Consider the following 24557-nt stretch of genomic DNA (forward strand, 5'->3'; position numbering starts at 1 on the left):
TACAGACTGGAATCTAATCGAGGGGTTCGGGGGGTTTATATATAGAATAACAGATCCCCGGGAGTGAGTTACAGACTGGAATCTAATCGAGGGGTTCGGGGGGTTTATATATAGAATAACAGATACCCGGGAGTGAGTTACAGACTGGAATCTAATCGAGGGGTTCGGGGGGTTTATATATCGAATAACAGATACCCGGGAGTGAGTTACAGACTGGAATCTAATCTCTGTCGATTAACCCATTGTTGACTGTCCCGTCCCGTCCTCCCTCCCCTCCTCCAGCTCCCCGTTGTTGTTGAGTGTCTCCCCGATTTGGCTGGTGACCGATTGCCGCCTGCAGCCCTGGACGGATTAAGATCCTGCAGTTCCCGTGCCCTGGCCCTGCTCAGCAGTGTGTTCGGGGCGAGTGGTCTCCTCTTGGTCGGTATCGCGGTCAGCACGGATTACTGGCTGTACATGGAGGAGGGGGTGATCTCGCAGCACAACCAGACCACCGAGATCACAATGGCCCTTCACTCCGGGCTCTGGAGGGTCTGCTTCGTCTCAGGTGGGAATCAGGGGACGGTGAGGGGAGAAGAGGGGGTGGGAGGGATAGGAGAGGGGGGGACGGGAGTGGTTGGAGGGGAGGGGAGAGGAGGGGTGGAGAGGGGAGGGAGGGGAGGCGAGGGATGGGAGGGGAGAGGAGGGGTGGAGAGGGGAGGGAGGGGAGGGTTGTGGAGGGGAGAGGAGGGGTGGGCAGTGGTTGGGAGGTGCGTGGGATAAACACACAGACACAGGCACAGGCACTCAGACACACAGAAACACACACAGACACACTCACAGACACTCAGACACACTCACAGACACACAGACACACTCACAGACAGACACACACAAACACATACACACAGAAACACACACAGGCATACACACACACACACACACACTCAGACACACATAAACACTCATACTCACACTCACAGACACTCAGACACACTCACAGACACACAGAAACACTCACACACACTCACACACACAGAAACACACACAGACAAACTCTCAGACACTCAGACACACTCACAGACACTCAGACACACTCACAGACACTCAGACACACTCACAGACACACAGACAAACTCACAGACACTCAGCCACACTCACAGACACACAGAAACACTCACACACACTCAGACACACAGAAACACACACAGACAAACTCTCAGACACACAGACACACTCACAGACACTCAGACACACTCACAGACACACAGACAAACTCACAGACACTCAGACACACTCACAGACACTCAGACACACAGAAACACACACAGACAAACTCACAGACACACAGAAACACACACAGACACTCAGACACACTCACAGACACTCAGACACACAGAAACACACACAGACAAACTCACAGACACACAGAAACACACACAGACACTCAGACACACAGAAACACACACAGACAAACTCACAGACACACAGAAACGCACACAGACACTCAGACACACAGAAACACACACAGACAAACTCACAGACACATAGACAAACTCTCAGACACACAGACAAACTCACAGACACACAGACACACTCACAGACACTCAGACACACAGAAACACACACAGACAAACTCACAGACACACAGAAACACACACAGACACACACACACTCAGACACACATAAACACTCATACTCACACTCACAGACACACACGGTCACACACACTCAGACACACAGAAACACACACAGAGAAACTCACAGACACACAGAAACACACACAGACAAACTCACAGACACACAGAAACACACACAGACAAACTCACAGACACAGAGACACACTCACAGACACACTCACAGACACACAGAAACACACACAGACAAACTCGCAGACACACAGAAACACTCACAGACACACGCGCACAAACTCACAGACACACACAAACACACACAGACAAACTCACAGACACACAGACACACTCACAGACACACGCGCACAAACTCACAGACACACACAAACACACACAGACAAACTCACAGACACACAGAAACACAGACACACTCACAGACACACGCGCACAAACTCACAGACACACAGAAACACACACAGACAAACTCACAGACACACAGAAACACACACAGACAAACTCACAGACACACAGAAACACACACAGAGAAACTCACAGACACACAGAAACACACACAGACAAACTCACAGACTCACAGACACACGCGCACAAACTCACAGACACACACAAACACACACAGACAAACTCACAGACACACAGACACACAGACACACTCACAGACACACAGACACACAGACACACTCACAGACACACGCGCACAAACTCACAGACACACACAAACACACACAGACAAACTCACAGACACACAGACACACTCACAGACACACAGACTCACAGACACACGCGCACAAACTCACAGACACACAGACACACAGACAAACTCACAGACACACAGACACACTCACAGACACACGCGCACAAACTCACAGACACACAGAAACACACACAGACAAACTCACAGACACACTCACAGACACACTCAGACTCACAGACACACACAAACACACACACAGTCGTACACACACACACACCTGGCTGATTTCCCCCGCTCCATAACCCAGGGAGAACTGAGGACCAATTTGACTCCCCACCTCCCGCACTTCCCATCTGGGAACGGCCGAACTCAGCACAGGCCGGAGATGGAGCCTGGGACTTTCCTGCTCTGTGTGTTGGGGGAAAGGAGGGCTGGCAGTGTGGAGCAGTGAACGACGATGATGAGCTGGATGGTGGACAGAGGCTGAAACGTCTTGTCTCTCCCAAAGGACGAGAGAGCGGGCGCTGTGTGGCCACAGATTATTTCCTGGAACCCGAGGTTGAGATAACAACAGAAAACACGGCCAATATTCTGAGTGAGTAAATCTCTGCCAATCATCATCATTATTATCATCGTCCATTATTATCATCGTGGATTATTATCATCGTCCATTATTATCATCGTCCATTATTATCATCGTCGATTATTATCATCGTCCATTATTATCATCGTCCATTATTATCATCATCCATTATTATCATCGTCCATTATTATCATCGTCCATTATTATCATCGTCCATTATTATCATCGTCCATTATCATCATCGTCCATTATTATCATCGTCCATTATTATCATCCTCCATTATTATCATCGTCCATTATTATCATCCTCCATTATTATCATCCTCCATTATTATCATCATCCATTATTATCATCGTGGATTATTATCATCGTCCATTATTATCATCGTCCATTATTATCATCGTCGATTATTATCATCCTCCATTATTATCATCATCCATTATTATCATCGTCCATTATTATCATCGTCCATTATCATCATCGTCCATTATTATCATCGTCCATTATTATCATCCTCCATTATTATCATCGTCCATTATTATCATCGTCCATTATTATCATCGTCCATTATTATCATCGTCCATTATTATCATCGTCCATTATTATCATCATCGATTATTATCATCATCCATTATTATCATCATCCATTATTATCATCCTCCATTATTATCATCGTCCATTATTATCATCGTCGATTATTATCATCGTCCATTATTATCATCGTCCATTATCATCATCGTCCATTATTATCATCGTCCATTATTATCATCGTCCATTATTATCATCGTCCATTATTATCATCCTCCATTATTATCATCCTCCATTATTATCATCGTCCATTATTATCATCCTCCATTATTATCATCGTCCATTATTATCATCGTCCATTATTATCATCGTCCATTATTATCATCGTCCATTATTATCATCGTCCATTATTATCATCATCCATTATTATCATCCTCCATTATTATCATCGTCCATTATTATCATCGTCCATGATTATCATCGTCCATTATTATCATCCTCCATTATTATCATCGTCCATTATTATCATCCTCCATTATTATCATCATCCATTATTATCATCATCCATTATTATCATCCTCCATTATTATCATCGTCCATTATTATCATCCTCCATGATTATCATCATCCATTATTATCATCGTCCATTATTATCATCCTCCATTATTATCATCCTCCATTATTATCATCGTCCATTATTATCATCCTCCATTATTATCATCATCGATTATTATCATCGTCCATTATTATGATCGTCCATTATCATCATCCTCCATTATTATCATCCTCCATTATTATCATCGTCCATTATTATCATCGTCCATTATTATCATCGTCCATTATTATCATCCTCCATTATTATCATCATCGATTATTATCATCGTCCATTATTATCATCGTCCATTATTATCATCCTCCATTATTATCATCGTCCATTATTATCATCCTCCATTATTATCATCGTCCATTATTATCATCCTCCATTATTATCATCATCGATTATTATCATCGTCCATTATTATCATCGTCCATTATTATCATCCTCCATTATTATCATCGTCCATTATTATCATCGTCCATTATTATCATCCTCCATTATTATCATCATCGATTATTATCATCGTCTATTATTATCATCGTCCATTATTATCATCGTCCATTATTATCATCCTCCATTATTATCATCATCGATTATTATCATCATCCATTATTATCATCGTCCATTATTATCATCGTCCATTATTATCATCGTCCATTATTATCATCATCGATTATTATCATCGTCTATTATTATCATCGTCCATTATTATCATCGTCCATTATTATCATCCTCCATTATTATCATCCTCCATTATTATCATCATCGATTATTATCATCGTCTATTATTATCATCCTCCATTATTATCATCGTCCATTATTATCATCGTCCATTATTATCATCATCGATTATTATCATCGTCCATTATTATCATCGTCCATTATTATCATCGTCCATTATTATCATCGATTATTATCATCATCCATTATCATCATCATCGATTATTATCATCGTCCATTATTATCATCGTCGATTATTATCATCGTCCATTATTATCATCGTCCATTATTATCATCGATTATTATCATCATCCATTATCATCATCATCGATTATTATCATCGTCCATTATTATCATCGTCGATTATCATCATCGATTATTATCATCATCGATTATTATCATCGTCCATTATTATCATCGTCCATTATTATCATCGTCCATTATTATCATCATCCATTATCATCATCATCGATTATTATCATCGTCCATTATTATCATCGTCGATTATCATCATCGATTATTATCATCATCGATTATTATCATCGTCCATTATTATCATCGTCCATTATTATCATCGTCCATTATTATCATCGATTATTATCATCGTCCATTATTATCATCGTCGATTATTATCATCGTCCATTATTATCATCGTCCATTATTATCATCGTCCATTATTATCATCGTCCATTATTATCATCGTCCATTATTATCATCCATTATTATCATCCTCCATTATTATCATCCTCCATTATTATCATCGTCCATTATCATCATCCATTATTATCATCCTCCATTATTATCATCATCCATTATTATCATCGTCCATTATTATCATCGTCCATTATTATCATCACCCATTATTATCATCCTCCATTATTATCATCATCCATTATTATCATCATCCATTATTATCATCGTCGATTATTATCATCATCCATTATTATCATCGTCCATTATTATCAACATCCATTATTATCATCCTCCATTATTATCATCATCCATTATTATCATCGTCCATTATTATCATCGTCCATTATTATCATCCTCCATTATTATCATCATCCATTATTATCATCGTCCATTATTATCATCATCCATTATTATCATCGTCCATTGTTATCATCATCGATTATTATCATCGTCGATTATTATCATCGTCCATTAGTATCATCATCCATTGTTATCATCGTCCATTATTATCATCGATTATTATCATCGTCCATTATTATCATCGTCGATTATTATCATCATCCATTATTATCATCGTCCATTATTATCATCGATTATTATCATCGTCCATTATTATCATCGTCGATTATTATCATCGTCCATTATTATCATCGTCGATTATTATCATCGATTATTATCATCGTCCATTATTATCATCGTCGATTATTATCATCGTCCATTATTATCATCGTCGATTATTATCATCGATTATTATCATCGTCCATTATTATCATCGTCCATTATTATCATCGTCGATTATTATCATCGTCCATTATTATCATCGTCGATTATTATCATCGATTATTATCATCGTTCATTATTATCATCGTCCATTATTATTATCGTCGATTATTATCATCATCCATTATTATCATCGTCCATTATTATCATCGATTATTATCATTGTCCATTATTATCATCGTCGATTATTATCATCGTCCATTATCATCATCGTCCATTATCATCATCGTCCATTATTATCATCGTCCATTATTATCATCCTCCATTATTATCATCCATTATTATCATCGTCCATTATTATCATCGTCCATTATTATCATCGTCCATTATTATCATCGTCCATTATTATCATCGTCCATTATTATCATCGTCCCTTATTATCATCGTCCGTTATTATCATCATCCATTATTATCATCGTCCATTATTATCATCATCCATTATCATCGTCCATTATTATCATCGTCCATTATTATCATCCATTATTATCATCCTCCATTATTATCATCGTCCATTATTATCATCCTCCATTATTATCATCGTCCATTATTATCATCATCCATTATTATCATCGTCCATTGTTATCATCATCGATTATTATCATCGTCGATTATTATCATCGTCCATTAGTATCATCATCCATTGTTATCATCGTCCATTATTATCATCGATTATTATCATCGTCCATTATTATCATCGTCGATTATTATCATCATCCATTATTATCATCGTCCATTATTATCATCGATTATTATCATCGTCCATTATTATCATCGTCGATTATTATCATCGTCCATTATTATCATCGTCGATTATTATCATCGATTATTATCATCGTCCATTATTATCATCGTCGATTATTATCATCGTCCATTATTATCATCGTCGATTATTATCATCGATTATTATCATCGTCCATTATTATCATCGTCCATTATTATCATCGTCGATTATTATCATCGTCCATTATTATCATCGTCGATTATTATCATCGATTATTATCATCGTTCATTATTATCATCGTCCATTATTATTATCGTCGATTATTATCATCGTCCATTATTATCATCGTCCATTATTATCATCGATTATTATCATTGTCCATTATTATCATCGTCGATTATTATCATCGTCCATTATCATCATCGTCCATTATCATCATCGTCCATTATTATCATCGTCCATTATTATCATCCTCCATTATTATCATCCATTATTATCATCGTCCATTATTATCATCGTCCATTATTATCATCGTCCATTATTATCATCGTCCATTATTATCATCGTCCATTATTATCATCGTCCCTTATTATCATCGTCCGTTATTATCATCATCCATTATTATCATCGTCCATTATTATCATCATCCATTATCATCGTCCATTATTATCATCGTCCATTATTATCATCCATTATTATCATCCTCCATTATTATCATCGTCCATTATTATCATCCTCCATTATTATCATCGTCCATTATTATCATCGTCCATTATTATCATCCTCCATTATTATCATCCTCCATTATTATCATCCTCCATTATTATCATCCTCCATTATTATCATCCTCCATTATTATCATCGTCCATTATTATCATCCACCATTATTATCATCATCCATTATCATCATCCATTATTATCATCGTCGATTATTATCATCATCCATTATTATCATCATCCATTATTATCATCGTCCATTATTATCATCGTCGATTATTATCATCGTCCATTATTATCATCGTCGATTATTATCATATATTATTATCATCGTCCATTATTATCATCGTCGATTATTATCACCGTCCATTATTATCATCGTCCATTATTATCATCGTCCATTATCAACGTCCATTATCATCATCATCGATTATTATCATCGTCCATTATTATCATCGTCCATTATTATCATCGTCCATTATCATCATCATCGATGATTATCATCGTCCATTATTATCATCGTCCATTATTATCATCGTCCATTATTATCATCGTCCATTATCATCGTCCATTATCATCATCATCGATTATTATCATCGTCCATTATTATCATCGTCCATTATTATCATCGTCCATTATCATCATCATCGATTATTATCATCGTCCATTATTATCATCGTCCATTATTATCATCGTCCATTATTATCATCATCCACTATCATCATCCATTATTATCATCGTCCATTATTATCATCGTCCATTATTATCATCCATTATTATCATCCTCCATTATTATCATCCTCCATTATTATCATCGTCCATTATTATCATCGTCCATTATTATCATCCTCCATTATTATCATCATCCATTATTATCATCCACCATTATTATCATCATCCATTATCATCGTCGATTATTATCATCATCCATTGTTATCATCGTCGATTATTATCATCGTCCATTATTATCATCGTCGATTATTATCATCATCCATTATTATCATCGTCCATTATTATCATCGTCGATTATTATCATCGTCGATTATTATCATCATCCATTATTATCATCGTCCATTATTATCATCGTCCATTATTATCATCGTCCATTATTATCATCGTCCATTATTATCATCGTCCATTATTATCATCATCCATTATTATCATCGTCCATTATTATCATCGATTATTATCATCGTCCATTATTATCATTGTCGATTATTATCATCGTCCATTATTATCATCGTCCATTATTATCATCGTCCATTATTATCATCGTCCATTATTATCATCGATTATTATCATCGTCCATTATTATCATCGTCGATTATTATCATCGTCCATTATTATCATCGTCGATTATTATCATCGATTATTATCATCGTCCATTATTATCATCGTCGATTATTATCACCGTCCATTATTATCATCGTCCATTATTATCATCATCGATTATTATCATCGTCCATTATTATCATCGTCCATTATTATCATCGTCCATTATTATCATCCTCCATTATTATCATCGTCCATTATTATCATCGTCCATTATTATCATCGTCGATTATAATCGTCGTCCATTATTATCATCATCCATTATTATCATCATCCATTATTGTCATCGTCCATTATCATCATCATCGATTATTATCATCGTCCATTATCATCATCATCGATTATTATCATCGTCCATTATTATCATCGTCGATTATTATCATCGTCCATTATTATCATCGTCCATTATTATCATCGTCGATTATTATCTTCGTCCATTGTTATCATCATCCATTATTATCATCGTCCATTATTATCATCGTCGATTATTATCATCGTCCATTATTATCATCATCCATTGTTATCATCGTCCATTATTATCATCGATTATTATCATCGATTATTATCATCGTCCATTATTATCATCGTCGATTATTATCATCGTCCATTATTATCATCGTCGATTATTATCATCGATTATTATCATCGTCCATTATTATCATCGTCGATTATTATCACCGTCCATTATTATCATCGTCCATTATTATCATCGTCGATTATTATCATCGTCCATTATTATCATCGTCCATTATTATCATCGTCCATTATTATCATCGTCCATTATCATCGTCCATTATCATCATCATCGATGATTATCATCGTCCATTATTATCATCGTCCATTATTATCATCGTCCATTATTATCATCGTCCATTATCATCGTCCATTATCATCATCATCGATTATTATCATCGTCCATTATTATCATCGTCCATTATTATCATCGTCCATTATCATCATCATCGATTATTATCATCGTCCATTATTATCATCGTCCATTATTATCATCGTCCATTATTATCATCATCCACTATCATCATCCATTATTATCATCGTCCATTATTATCATCGTCCATTATTATCATCCATTATTATCATCCTCCATTATTATCATCCTCCATTATTATCATCGTCCATTATTATCATCGTCCATTATTATCATCCTCCATTATTATCATCATCCATTATTATCATCCACCATTATTATCATCATCCATTATCATCGTCGATTATTATCATCATCCATTGTTATCATCGTCGATTATTATCATCGTCCATTATTATCATCGTCGATTATTATCATCATCCATTATTATCATCGTCCATTATTATCATCGTCGATTATTATCATCGTCGATTATTATCATCATCCATTATTATCATCGTCCATTATTATCATCGTCCATTATTATCATCATCCATTATTATCATCGTCCATTATTATCATCGTCCATTATTATCATCGTCCATTATTATCATCATCCATTATTATCATCGTCCATTATTATCATCGATTATTATCATCGTCCATTATTATCATTGTCGATTATTATCATCGTCCATTATTATCATCGTCCATTATTATCATCGTCCATTATTATCATCGTCCATTATTATCATCGATTATTATCATCGTCCATTATTATCATCGTCGATTATTATCATCGTCCATTATTATCATCGTCGATTATTATCATCGATTATTATCATCGTCCATTATTATCATCGTCGATTATTATCACCGTCCATTATTATCATCGTCCATTATTATCATCATCGATTATTATCATCGTCCATTATTATCATCGTCCATTATTATCATCGTCCATTATTATCATCCTCCATTATTATCATCGTCCATTATTATCATCGTCCATTATTATCATCGTCGATTATAATCGTCGTCCATTATTATCATCATCCATTATTATCATCATCCATTATTGTCATCGTCCATTATCATCATCATCGATTATTATCATCGTCCATTATCATCATCATCGATTATTATCATCGTCCATTATTATCATCGTCGATTATTATCATCGTCCATTATTATCATCGTCCATTATTATCATCGTCGATTATTATCTTCGTCCATTGTTATCATCATCCATTATTATCATCGTCCATTATTATCATCGTCGATTATTATCATCGTCCATTATTATCATCATCCATTGTTATCATCGTCCATTATTATCATCGATTATTATCATCGATTATTATCATCGTCCATTATTATCATCGTCGATTATTATCATCGTCCATTATTATCATCGTCGATTATTATCATCGATTATTATCATCGTCCATTATTATCATCGTCGATTATTATCACCGTCCATTATTATCATCGTCCATTATTATCATCGTCGATTATTATCATCGTCCATTATTATCATCGTCCATTATTATCATCGTCCATTATTATCATCGTCCATTATCATCGTCCATTATCATCATCATCGATTATTATCATCGTCCATTATTATCATCGTCCATTATTATCATCGTCGATTATCATCATCATCCATTATTATCATCGTCCATTATTATCATCGTCCATTATCATCGTCCATTATCATCATCATCGATTATTATCATCGTCGATTATTATCATCGTCCATTATTATCATCGTCCATTATTATCATCGTCCATTATCATCGTCCATTATCATCATCATCGATTATTATCATCGTCCATTATTATCATCGTCCATTATTATCATCGTCCATTATTATCATCGATTATTATCATCCTCCATTATTATCATCCTCCATTATTATCATCGTCCATTATTATTATCGTCCATTATTATCATCGTCCATTATTATCATCATCCATTATCATCATCCATTATTATCATCGTCCATTATTATCATCGTCCATTATTGTCATCCATTATTATCATCCTCCATTATTATCATCGTCCATTATTATCATCCATTATTATCATCGTCCATTATTATCATCATCCATTATCATCATCCATTATTATCATCGTCCATTATTATCATCGTCCATTATTATCATCCATTATTATCATCGTCCATTATTATCATCGTCCATTATTATCATCCTCCATTATTATCATCCTCCATTATTATCATCCTCCATTATTATCATCGTCCATTATTATCATCGTCCATTATTATCATCCACCATTATTATCATCATCCATTATCATCATCCATTATTATCATCGTCGATTATTATCGTCATCCATTATTATCATCATCCATTATTATCATCGTCCATTATTATCATCGTCGATTATTATCATCGTCCATTATTATCATCATCCATTATTATCATCGTCCATTATTATCATCGTCCATTATTATCATCATCCATTATTATCATCGTCCATTATTATCATCGTCCTTTATTATCATCGTCCATTATTATCATCGATTATTATCGTCGTCCATTATTATCATCGTCCATTATTATCATCGTCCATTATTATCATCGATTATTATCATCGTCCATTATTATCATCGTCCATTATTATCATCGATTATTATCATCGTCCATTATTATCATCGTCCATTATTATCATCGTCCATTATTATCATCCTCCATTATCATCGTCCATTATCATCATCATCGATTATTATCATCCTCCATTATTATCATCCTCCATTATTATCATCGTCCATTATTATCATCGTCCATTATTATCATCCTCCATTATTATCATCGTCCATTATTATCATCGTCCATTATTATCATCATCCATTATAATCATCCATTATTATCATCGTCCATTATTATCATCGTCCATTATTATCATCGTCCATTATTATCATCGTCCATTATTATCATCGTTCATTATTATCATCCTCCATTATTATCATCCTCCATTATTATCATCATCCATTATTATCATCCACCATTATTATCATCATCCATTATCATCATCCATTATTATCATCGGCGATTATTATCATCGTCGATTATTATCATCATCCATTATTATCATCATCCATTATTATCATCGTCGATTATTATCATCGTCGATTATTATCATCATCCATTATTATCATCGTCGATTATTATCATCGTCCATTATTATCATCGTCCATTATTATCATCGTCCATTATTATCATCGATTATTATCATCGTCCATTATTATCATCGTCGATTATTATCATCGTCCATTATTATCATCGTCGATTATCATCGTCGATTATTATCATCGATTATTATCATCGTCCATTATTATCACCGTCGATTATTATCACCGTCCATTATTATCATCGTCCATTATTATCATCATCGATTATTATCATCGTCCATTATTATCATCGTCCATTATTATCATCAACCATTATTATCATCCTCCATTATTATCATCGTCCATTATTATCATCGTCCATTATCATCGTCCATTATTATCATCTTCCATTATTATCATCCTCCATTATCATCATCATCGATTATTATCATCCTCCATTATTATCATCGTCCATTATGATCATCGTCCATTATTATCATCGTCCATTATTATCATCGTCCATTATGATCATCGTCCATTATTATCATCGTCCATTATCATCATCCATTATTATCATCCTCCATTATTATCATCATCCATTATTATCATCGTCCATTATTATCATCGTCCATTATTATCATCATCCATTATTATCATCGTCCATTATTATCATCATCGATTATTATCATCGTCCATTATCATCATCATCGATTATTATCATCGTCCTTTATCATCATCATCGATTATTATCATCGTCGATTATTATCATCGTCCATTATTATCATCGTCCATTATTATCATCATCCATTATTATCATCGTCCATTATTATCATCATCCATTATTATCATCATCGATTATTATCATCGTCCATTATCATCATCATCGATTATTATCATCGTCCATTATCATCATCATCGATTATTATCATCGTCGATTATTATCATCGTCCATTATTATCATCATCCATTATTATCATCATCGATTATTATCATCGTCCATTATCATCATCATCGATTATTATCATCGTCCATTATCATCATCATCGATTATTATCATCGTCCATTATTATCATCGTCGATTATTATCATCATCCATTGTTATCATCGTCCATTACTATCATCGATTATTATCATCGTCCATTATTATCATCGTCGATTATTATCATCATCCATTATTATCATCGTTGATTATTATCATCGATTATTATCATCGTCCATTATTATCATCGTTGATTATTATCATCGATTATTATCATCGTCCATTATTATCATCGTCCATTATTATCATCGTCGATTATTATCATCGATTATTATCATCGTCCATTATTATTATCATCGATTATTATCATCATCCATTATTATCATCGTCCATTATTATCATCGATTATTATCATCGTCCATTATTATCATCGTCGATTATTATCATCGTCCATTATTATCATCGTCCATTATCATCATCGTCCATTATTATCATCGTCCATTATTATCATCCTCCATTATTATCATCGTCCATTATTATCATCCTCCATTATTATCATCATCGATTATTATCATCCTCCATTATTATCATCATCCATTATTATCATCCTCCATTATTATCATCGTCGATTATTATCATCGTCCATTATTATCATCGTCCATTGTTATCATCGTCCATTATTATCATCGTCCATTATTATCATCCTCCATTATTATCATCCTCGATTATTATCATCCTCCATTATTATCATCGTCCATTATTATCATCATCGATTATTTTCATCGTCCATTATTATCATCGTCCATTATTATCATCGTCCATTATTATCATCATCCATTATTATCATCGTCCATTATTATCATCGATTATTATCATCATCCATTATTATCATCGTCGATTATTATCATCGTCCATTATTATCATCGTCCATTATTATCATCGATTATTATCATCGTCCATTATTATCATCGTCGATTATTATCATCGTCCATTATTATCATCGTCGATTATTATCATCGATTATTATCATCGTCCATTATTATCATCGTCGATTATTATCACCGTCCATTATTATCATCGTCCATTATTATCATCATCGATTATTATCATCGTCCATTTTTATCATCGTCCATTATTATCATCATCCATTATTATCATCCTCCATTATTATCATCGTCCATTATTATCATCGTCCATTATTATCATCTTCCATTATTATCATCCTCCATTATCATCATAATCGATTATTATCATCGTCCATTATTATCATCGTCCATTATTATCATCGTCCATTATTATCATCCTCCATTATTATCATCCTCCATTATTATCATCGTCCATTATGATCATCGTCCATTATTATCATCGTCCATTATTATCATCGTCCATTATTATCATCGTCCATTATTATCATCCATTATTATCATCCTCCATTATTATCATCCTCCATTATTATCATCGTCCAATATCATCATCCATTATTATCATCCTCCATTATTATCATCCTCCATTATTATCATCATCCATTATTATCATCCTCCATTATTATCATCATCCATTATTATCATCGTCCATTATTATCATCATCGATTATTATCATCGTCGATTATTATCATCATCCATTATTATCATCGTCCATTATTATCATCATCCATTATTATCATCATCGATTATTATCATCGTCCATTATCATCATCATCGATTATTATCATCATCGATTATTATCATCGTCCATTATCATCATCATCGATTATTATCATCGTCCATTATCATCATCATCGATTATTATCATCGTCCATTATTATCATCGTCGATTATTATCATCATCCATTGTTATCATCGTCCATTATTATCATCGATTATTATCATCGTCCATTATTATCATCGTCGATTATTATCATCATCCATTATTATCATCGTCCATTATTATCATCGTCCATTATTATCATCGTCGATTATTATCATCGTCCATTATTATCATCGTCCATTATTATCATCGATTATTATCATCGTCCATTATTATCATCGTCCATTATTATCATCGTCGATTATTATCATCGATTATTATCATCGTCCATTATTATTATCATCGATTATTATCATCATCCATTATTATCATCGTCCATTATTATCATCGATTATTATCATCGTCCATTATTATCATCGTCGATTATTATCATCGTCCATTATTATCATCGTCCATTATCATCATCGTCCATTATTATCATCGTCCATTATTATCATCCTCCATTATTATCATCGTCCATTATTATCATCCTCCATTATTATCATCATCGATTATTATCATCCTCCATTATTATCATCATCCATTATTATCATCCTCCATTATTATCATCGTCGATTATTATCATCGTCCATTATTATCATCGTCCATTGTTATCATCGTCCATTATTATCATCGTCCATTATTATCATCCTCCATTATTATCATCCTCCATTATTATCATCGTCCATTATTATCATCATCGATTATTATCATCGTCCATTATTATCATCGTCCATTATTATCATCATCCATTATTATCATCGTCCATTATTATCATCGATTATTATCATCATCCATTATTATCATCGTCGATTATTATCATCGTCCATTATTATCATCGTCCATTATTATCATCGTCCATTATTATCATCGATTATTATCATCGTCCATTATTATCATCGTCGATTATTATCATCGTCCATTATTATCATCGTCGATTATTATCATCGATTATTATCATCATCCATTATTATCATCCTCCATTATTATCATCGTCCATTATTATCATCGTCGATTATTATCACCGTCCATTATTATCATCGTCCATTATTATCATCGTCGATTATTATCACCGTCCATTATTATCATCGTCCATTATTATCATCATCGATTATTATCATCGTCCATTATTATCATCGTCCATTATTATCATCGTCCATTATTATCATCATCCATTATTATCATCCTCCATTATTATCATCGTCCATTATTATCATCGTCCATTATCATCGTCCATTATTATCATCTTCCATTATTATCATCCTCCATTATCATCATCATCGATTATTATCATCGTCCATTATTATCATCGTCCATTATTATCATCGTCCATTATTATCATCCTCCATTATTATCATCCTCCATTATTATCATCGTCCATTATGATCATCGTCCATTATTATCATCGTCCATTATTATCATCGTCCATTATTATCATCGTCCATTATTATCATCCATTATTATCATCCTCCATTATTATCATCCTCCATTATTATCATCGTCCATTATCATCATCCATTATTATCATCCTCCATTATTATCATCCTCCATTATTATCATCGTCCATTATTATCATCATCCATTATTATCATCCTCCATTATTATCATCATCCATTATTATCATCGTCCATTATTATCATCATCGATTATTATCATCGTCCATTATCATCATCATCGATTATTATCATCGTCCATTATCATCATCATCGATTATTATCATCGTCGATTATTATCATCATCCATTATTATCATCGTCCATTATTATCATCATCCATTATTATCATCATCGATTATTATCATCGTCCATTATCATCATCATCGATTATTATCATCATCGATTATTATCATCGTCCATTATCATCATCATCGATTATTATCATCGTCCATTATCATCATCATCGATTATTATCATCGTCCATTATTATCATCGTCGATTATTATGATCATCCATTGTTATCATCGTCCATTATTATCATCGATTATTATCATCGTCCATTATTATCATCGTCGATTATTATCATCATCCATTATTATCATCGTCCATTATTATCATCGATTATTATCATCGTCCATTATTATCATCGTCGATTATTATCATCGGCCATTATTATCATCGTCCATTATTATCATCGTCGATTATTATCATCGATTATTATCATCGTCCATTATTATCATCGTCCATTATTATCATCGTCCATTATTATCATCGTCCATTATCATCGTCCATTATTATCATCGTCCATTATTATCATCGTCCATTATTATCATCGATTATTATCATCGTCCATTATTATCATCGTCGATTATTATCATCGTCCATTATCATCATCGTCCATTATTATCATCGTCCATTATTATCATCCTCCATTATTATCATCCTCCATTATTCTCATCATCGATTATTATCATCCTCCATTATTATCATCATCCATTATTATCATCCTCCATTATTATCATCGTCGATTATTATCATCGTCCATTATTATCATCGTCCATTATTATCATCGTCCATTATTATCATCCATTATTATCATCCTCCATTATTATCATCCTCCATTATTATCATCGTCCATTATTATCATCCTCCATTATTATCATCCTCCATTATTATCATCGTCCATTATTATCATCATCCATTATTATCATCATCCATTATTATCATCGTCCATTATCATCATCGTCAATTATTATCATCATCCATTATCATCATCGTCAATTATTATCATCATCCATTATTATCATCGTCCATTATCATCATCGTCAATTATTATCATCATCCATTATTATCATCGTCCATTATTATCATCCTCCATTATTATCATCCTCCATTATTATCATCCTCCATTATTATCATCGTCCATTATTATCATCCTCCATTATTATCATCCTCCATTATTATCATCCTCCATTATTATCATCGTCCATTATTATCATCATCCATTATTATCATCATCCATTATTATCATCCTCCATTATTATCATCGTCCATTATTATCATCCTCCATTATTATCATCATCCATTATTATCATCGTCCATTATTATCATCATCGATTATTATCATCGTCCATTATCATCATCATCGATTATTATCATCGTCCATTATCATCATCATCGATTATTATCATCGTCGATTATTATCATCATCCATTATTATCATCGTCCATTATTATCATCATCCATTATTATCATCATCGATTATTATCATCGTCCATTATCATCATCATCGATTATTATCATCATCGATTATTATCATCGTCCATTATCATCATCATCGATTATTATCATCGTCCATTATCATCATCGTCGATTATTATCATCGTCCATTATTATCATCGTCGATTATTATCATCATCCATTGTTATCATCGTCCATTATTATCATCGATTATTATCATCGTCCATTGTTATCATCGTCGATTATTATCATCATCCATTATTATCATCGTCCATTATTATCATCGATTATTATCATCGTCCATTATTATCATCGTCGATTATTATCATCATCCATTATTATCATCGTCCATTATTATCATCGTCCATTATTATCATCGTCCATTATTATCATCGTCCATTATTATCATCGTCGATTATTATCATCGTCCATTATTATCATCGTCCATTATTATCATCGTCGATTATTATCATCGATTATTATCATCGTCCATTATTATCATCGTCGATTATTATCATCGTCCATTATTATCATCGTCGATTATTATCATCGATTATTATCATCGTCCATTATTATCATCGTCCATTATTATCATCGTCCATTATTATCATCGATTATTATCATCGTCCATTATTATCATCGTCGATTATTATCATCGTCCATTATTATCATCGTCCATTACCATCATCGTCCATTATTATCATCGTCCATTATTATCATCGTCCATTATTATCATCCTCCATTATTATCATCCTCCATTATTCTCATCATCGATTATTATCATCCTCCATTATTATCATCATCCATTATTATCATCCTCCATTATTATCATCGTCGATTATTATCATCGTCCATTATTATCATCGTCCATTATTATCATCGTCCATTATTATCATCCTCCATTATTATCATCCTCGATTATTATCATCCTCCATTATTATCATCGTCCATTATTATCATCATCGATTATTATCATCGTCCATTATTATCATCGTCCATTATCATCATCCTCCATTATTATCATCGTCCATTATTATCATCATCGATTATTATCATCCTCCATTATTATCATCCTCCATTATTATCATCGTCCATTATTATCATCCTCCATTATTATCATCGTCCATTATTATCATCGTCCATTATTATCATCGTCCATTATTATCATCGTCCATTATCATCATCCTCCATTATTATCATCATCCATTATTATCATCCTCCATTATTATCATCCTCCATTATTATCATCGTCCATTATTATCATCGTCCATTATTATCATCGTCCATTATTATCATCGATTATTATCATCGTCCATTATTATCATCATCGATTATTATCATCTTCCATTATTATCATCCTCCATTATTATCATCGTCCATTATTATCATCCTCCATTATTATCATCCTCCATTATTATCATCGTCCATTATTATCATCGTCCATTATCATCATCCTCCATTATTATCATCGTCGATTATTATCATCGTCGATTATTATCATCGTCCATTATTATCATCGTCCATTATTATCATCCTCCATTATTATCATCGTCCATTATTATCATCGATTATTATCATCGTCCATTATTATCATCATCGATTATTATCATCTTCCATTATTATCATCGTCCATTATTATCATCGTCCATTATTATCATCGTCCATTATTATCATCGATTATTATCATCGTCGATTATTATCATCCTCCATTATTATCATCGTCCATTATTATCATCGTCCATTATTATCATCGTCCATTATTATCATCGTCCATTATTATCATCGTCCATTATTATCATCGTCGATTATCATCATCGTCCATTATCATCATCGTCCATTATTATCATCGCCCATTATTATCATCGTCCATTATTATCATCGTCCATTATTATCATCGTCCATTATTATCATCCTCCATTATTATCATCGTCCATTATTATCATCATCCATTATTATCATCCTCCATTATTATCATCCTCCATTATTATCATCGTCCATTATTATCATCGTCCATTATTATCATCCTCCATTATTATCATCGTCCATTATTATCATCGTCCATTATTATCATCGTCCATTATTGTCATCATCCATTATTATCATCGTCCATTATTATCATCATCCATTATTATCATCCTCCATTATTATCATCCTCCATTATTATCATCGTCCATTATTATCATCGTCCATTATTATCATCGTCCATTATTATCATCGTCGATTATCATCATCGTCCATTATCATCATCGTCCATTATTATCATCATCCATTATTATCATCGTCCATTATTATCATCGTCCATTATTATCATCCTCCATTATTATCATCGTCCATTATTATCATCGTCCATTATTATCATCGCCCATTATTATCATCGTCCATTATTATCATCGTCCATTATTATCATCATCCATTATTATCATCCTCCATTATTATCATCGATTATTATCATCCTCCATTATCATCATTATCCATTATCATCATCGTCCATTATTATCATCATTATCCATTATCATCATCGTCCATTATTATCATCGTACATTATGATCCTCCGTTATTGCTGTGATCTTCTCTGCTCACTCGGTCGTTGACGATGAATTCTCCTTCTGTTCTCTTGCAGAGATGGTACGGACAGCTACCCCATTCCCCATGGTCAGCCTTCTGTTCGTCTTCACAGCGTTTGTGATCAGTAACATTGGTCACATCAGACCCCAGCGAACAATCCTTGCCTTCGTCTCGGGCATCTTTTTTATACTTTCAGGTATGTGGAGCGAGAGGAGCCTCTTCGTCTCCCTCTGACCGGGGCTGGCTTCCAACTGTCGGTCTCCAGAGTGAGGTGGGGGGTGGGTGGTGAGATGACATTGTGTGAAGCCCCTCCCTGCCCAATGTAATGCTCTTTCTGCCCCACAGGCCTGTCACTGGTTGTGGGTCTGGTCTTGTACATATCAAGCATCAACGATGAGGTCATGAATCGTCCAAGGGAGCCCGAACACTTCTTCCAATATCGATACGGCTGGTCATTTGCATTCGCTGCCTCCTCGTTCCTCCTCAAAGAAGTGAGTGTCCTGGCTCGTTCTCCCTCTCGCTCTCCCTCGCTCTCTCTCGTTCTCCCTCTCGCTCTCCCTCGCTCTCTCTCGATCTCCCTCTCACTCTCTCTCTCCCTCTCGCTCTCTCTCTGACTCTCCCTCTATCTCTCTCGCTCTCTCTCCCTCTATCTCTCTCGCTCTCTCTCCCTCTCGCTCTCTCTCGATCTCCCTCTCTCTCCCTCTCTCTCACTCTCTCTCGATCTCCCTCTCTCTTGCTCTCTCTCCCTCTCGCTCTCTCTCGATCTCCCTCTCTCTCCCTCTCTCTCGCTCTCTCTCCCTCTCGCTCTCTCTCGATCTCCCTCTCTCTCTCTCTCGATCTCCCTCTCTCTCTGCATCTCTCTCTCTCCCTCTCACTCTCTCTCTGACTCTCCCTCTATCTCTCTCTCTCTATCTTCCTCTCGCTCTCTCTCTCCCTCGCGCACCCACTCTGACTCTCCCTCTATCTCTCTCTCTCTCTCTCCCTCTCACTCTCTCTCTGACTCTCCCTCTATCTCTCTCTCTCTGACTCTCCCTCTATATCTCGCTCTCTCTCTCCCTCTCACTCTCTCTCTGACTCTCCCTCTATCTCTCTCTCTATCTTCCTCTCGCTCTCTCTCTCCCTCTCACTCTCTCTCTGACTCTCCCTCTATCTCTCTCTCTCTATCTCCCTCTCGCTCTCTCTCTCCCTCTCCCTCTCTCTCTGACTCTCCCTCGATCTTTCTCTCTCTCCCTCCCTCTCACTCTCTCTCTGACTCTCCCTCTATCTCTCTCTCTCTATCTTCCTCTCGCTCTCTCTCTCCCTCTCTCCCTCTCACTCTCTCTCTGACTCTCCCACTATCTCTCTCTCTCTGACTCTCCCTCTATATCTCGCTCTCTCTGACTCTCCCTCTATCTCTCTCTCTATCTTCCTCTCGCTCTCTCTCTCCCTCACACCCACTCTGACTCTCCCTCTGTATCTCCCTCTCACTCTCTCTCTGACTCTCTCTCTGACTCTCCCTCTATCTCTCTCTCTCTCTCTATCTCCCTCTCGCTCTCTCTCTCCCTCTCACTCTCTCTCTGACTCTCCCTCTCTCTCTCTCTCTATCTTCCTCTCGCTCTCTCTCTCCCTCTCACTCTCTCTCACTGACTCTCCCTCTCTCTCTCTCTCTATCTTCCTCTCGCTCTCTCTCTCCCTCTCACTCTCTCTCTGACTCTCCCTCCATCTCCCTCTTGCTTTCTTTCTGACTCTCTCTCTCTCCCTCTCCCTCTCTCTCTGACTTTCTCTCTACCTCCCTCTCTATCTCCCTCTCGCTCTCTCTCTATCTCCCTCTCACTCTCTGACTCTCTCTCTATCTCTCTCTCTGACTCTCTCTATATCTCTCTCTCTATCTCCCTCTCGCGCTCTCTCTGACACTCTCTCTTGTTCTCTCTATCTCCCTCACGCTCTCTCTCTGACTCTCTCTCCATCTGGCTCTCTCTATCTCCCTCTCGCTGTCTCTCTCTCGCCCTCTATCTCCCTCTCACTCTCTCTCTGTCTCTCTCTATCTCTACCTCTATCTCTCTCAAAGTCACTCTCTCTCTGTCTCTCTCTCTTGCTCTCCGTCTGCCTCTCTCCCGCTCTCTCTCTCTCTCTGTCTCTCTCCCTCTCTCTATCTGTCAGTCTGTCTGTCTCTCGGTATCTCTCTGTCTCTATCTCTCTCAACCTCTATCTCTATCTGTCTGTCTCTCTGTCTCTCTCTCTCTCCCTCCCTCCCTCCCTCCCTCCCTCTCTCTCTCTCTCTGTCTCTCTCCCTCTCTGTATCCCCCCGCTCTCTCTCACTCTCTCTCTGTGTCTCTCAATTTCTCTTGGTACTTCTCTTTCTCCCTCATTCTATCTCTTTTTGTCTCTCTGTCGCTCTCTATCTCGATCTCCCAATCTCACTCTATCTCTATCGCTATCTGTCTCACTGTCTCTCTTTCTCTCCCTCTCACTCTATCTGCTTCTCTCTCCCTGCCCCTCTCCCTCTCTCCCTCTCCTTCTCTGTCTCTCTCCCTCTCTCTCTCCCTCTCTCTCCCTCTCCCTCTCCCCCTCTCTGTCTCTGTCTGTCTCCGTCTCTCTCTCTCTCTCCCCCTCCCTCTATCTCCCTCTCCCTCCCTCTCTCTCCCCTTGTCTGTCTCTGTCTCTCCTTCTCTCTCCCCCTGTCTGTCTCTCTCCCTCTCTCTCTCTTTCTCTCACTCTGTCTGTCTGTCTCTCTCTCTCACTCTCTCTGTCTCTCTCTCTTTCTCTCGCTCTGTCCCTCTCCCTCTCTCTCTCTCCACATCTCTCTCCCCGTCTCCCTCTCTCTCTCTCTCCCCTCCTCTCTCTCTCCCTTCCTATCTCTCTCTCTCTCTCTCTTTCTCTCCCTCTCTCCCTCTGTCCCTCTCTCTCTCTGCATGTCCCTCTCCCTCTCTCTCTCCTTATTCTTCTCCCTCTCTCCCTATCCCTCTCTCTCTCTTCCTCTCCCTCTCTCTCCCTCTCTCTCTCTCTCTCCCTCTCTCTCTCTCCCTCTCTCTCTCTGACAAACTGGATTATTTTACCCTCAGTCTGGTTC

General features: G+C 35.6%; 1 protein-coding gene across 1 annotated transcript in view; it reads left to right on the forward strand.

The window, feature by feature from the left end:
- Positions 1 to 282: 282 nt before the first annotated feature.
- The window catches only part of LOC137319225 (voltage-dependent calcium channel gamma-7 subunit-like), a gene marked incomplete at its 5' end in the record, with an annotated part of 36177 nt that continues 11902 nt past the window's right edge, over positions 283 to 24557 (forward strand). Inside the window, 4 exons of the mRNA XM_067981530.1 lie at positions 283 to 547; positions 2834 to 2920; positions 21564 to 21704; positions 21854 to 21999. Of these exons, the coding sequence (XP_067837631.1) occupies positions 283 to 547; positions 2834 to 2920; positions 21564 to 21704; positions 21854 to 21999 (639 nt within the window). The remainder of the gene's footprint in view (positions 548 to 2833; positions 2921 to 21563; positions 21705 to 21853; positions 22000 to 24557) is intronic.

This window comes from Heptranchias perlo, unplaced genomic scaffold, assembly GCF_035084215.1.
Source record: "Heptranchias perlo isolate sHepPer1 unplaced genomic scaffold, sHepPer1.hap1 HAP1_SCAFFOLD_771, whole genome shotgun sequence".
In the NCBI taxonomy this organism is placed as follows: domain Eukaryota; kingdom Metazoa; phylum Chordata; class Chondrichthyes; order Hexanchiformes; family Hexanchidae; genus Heptranchias; species Heptranchias perlo.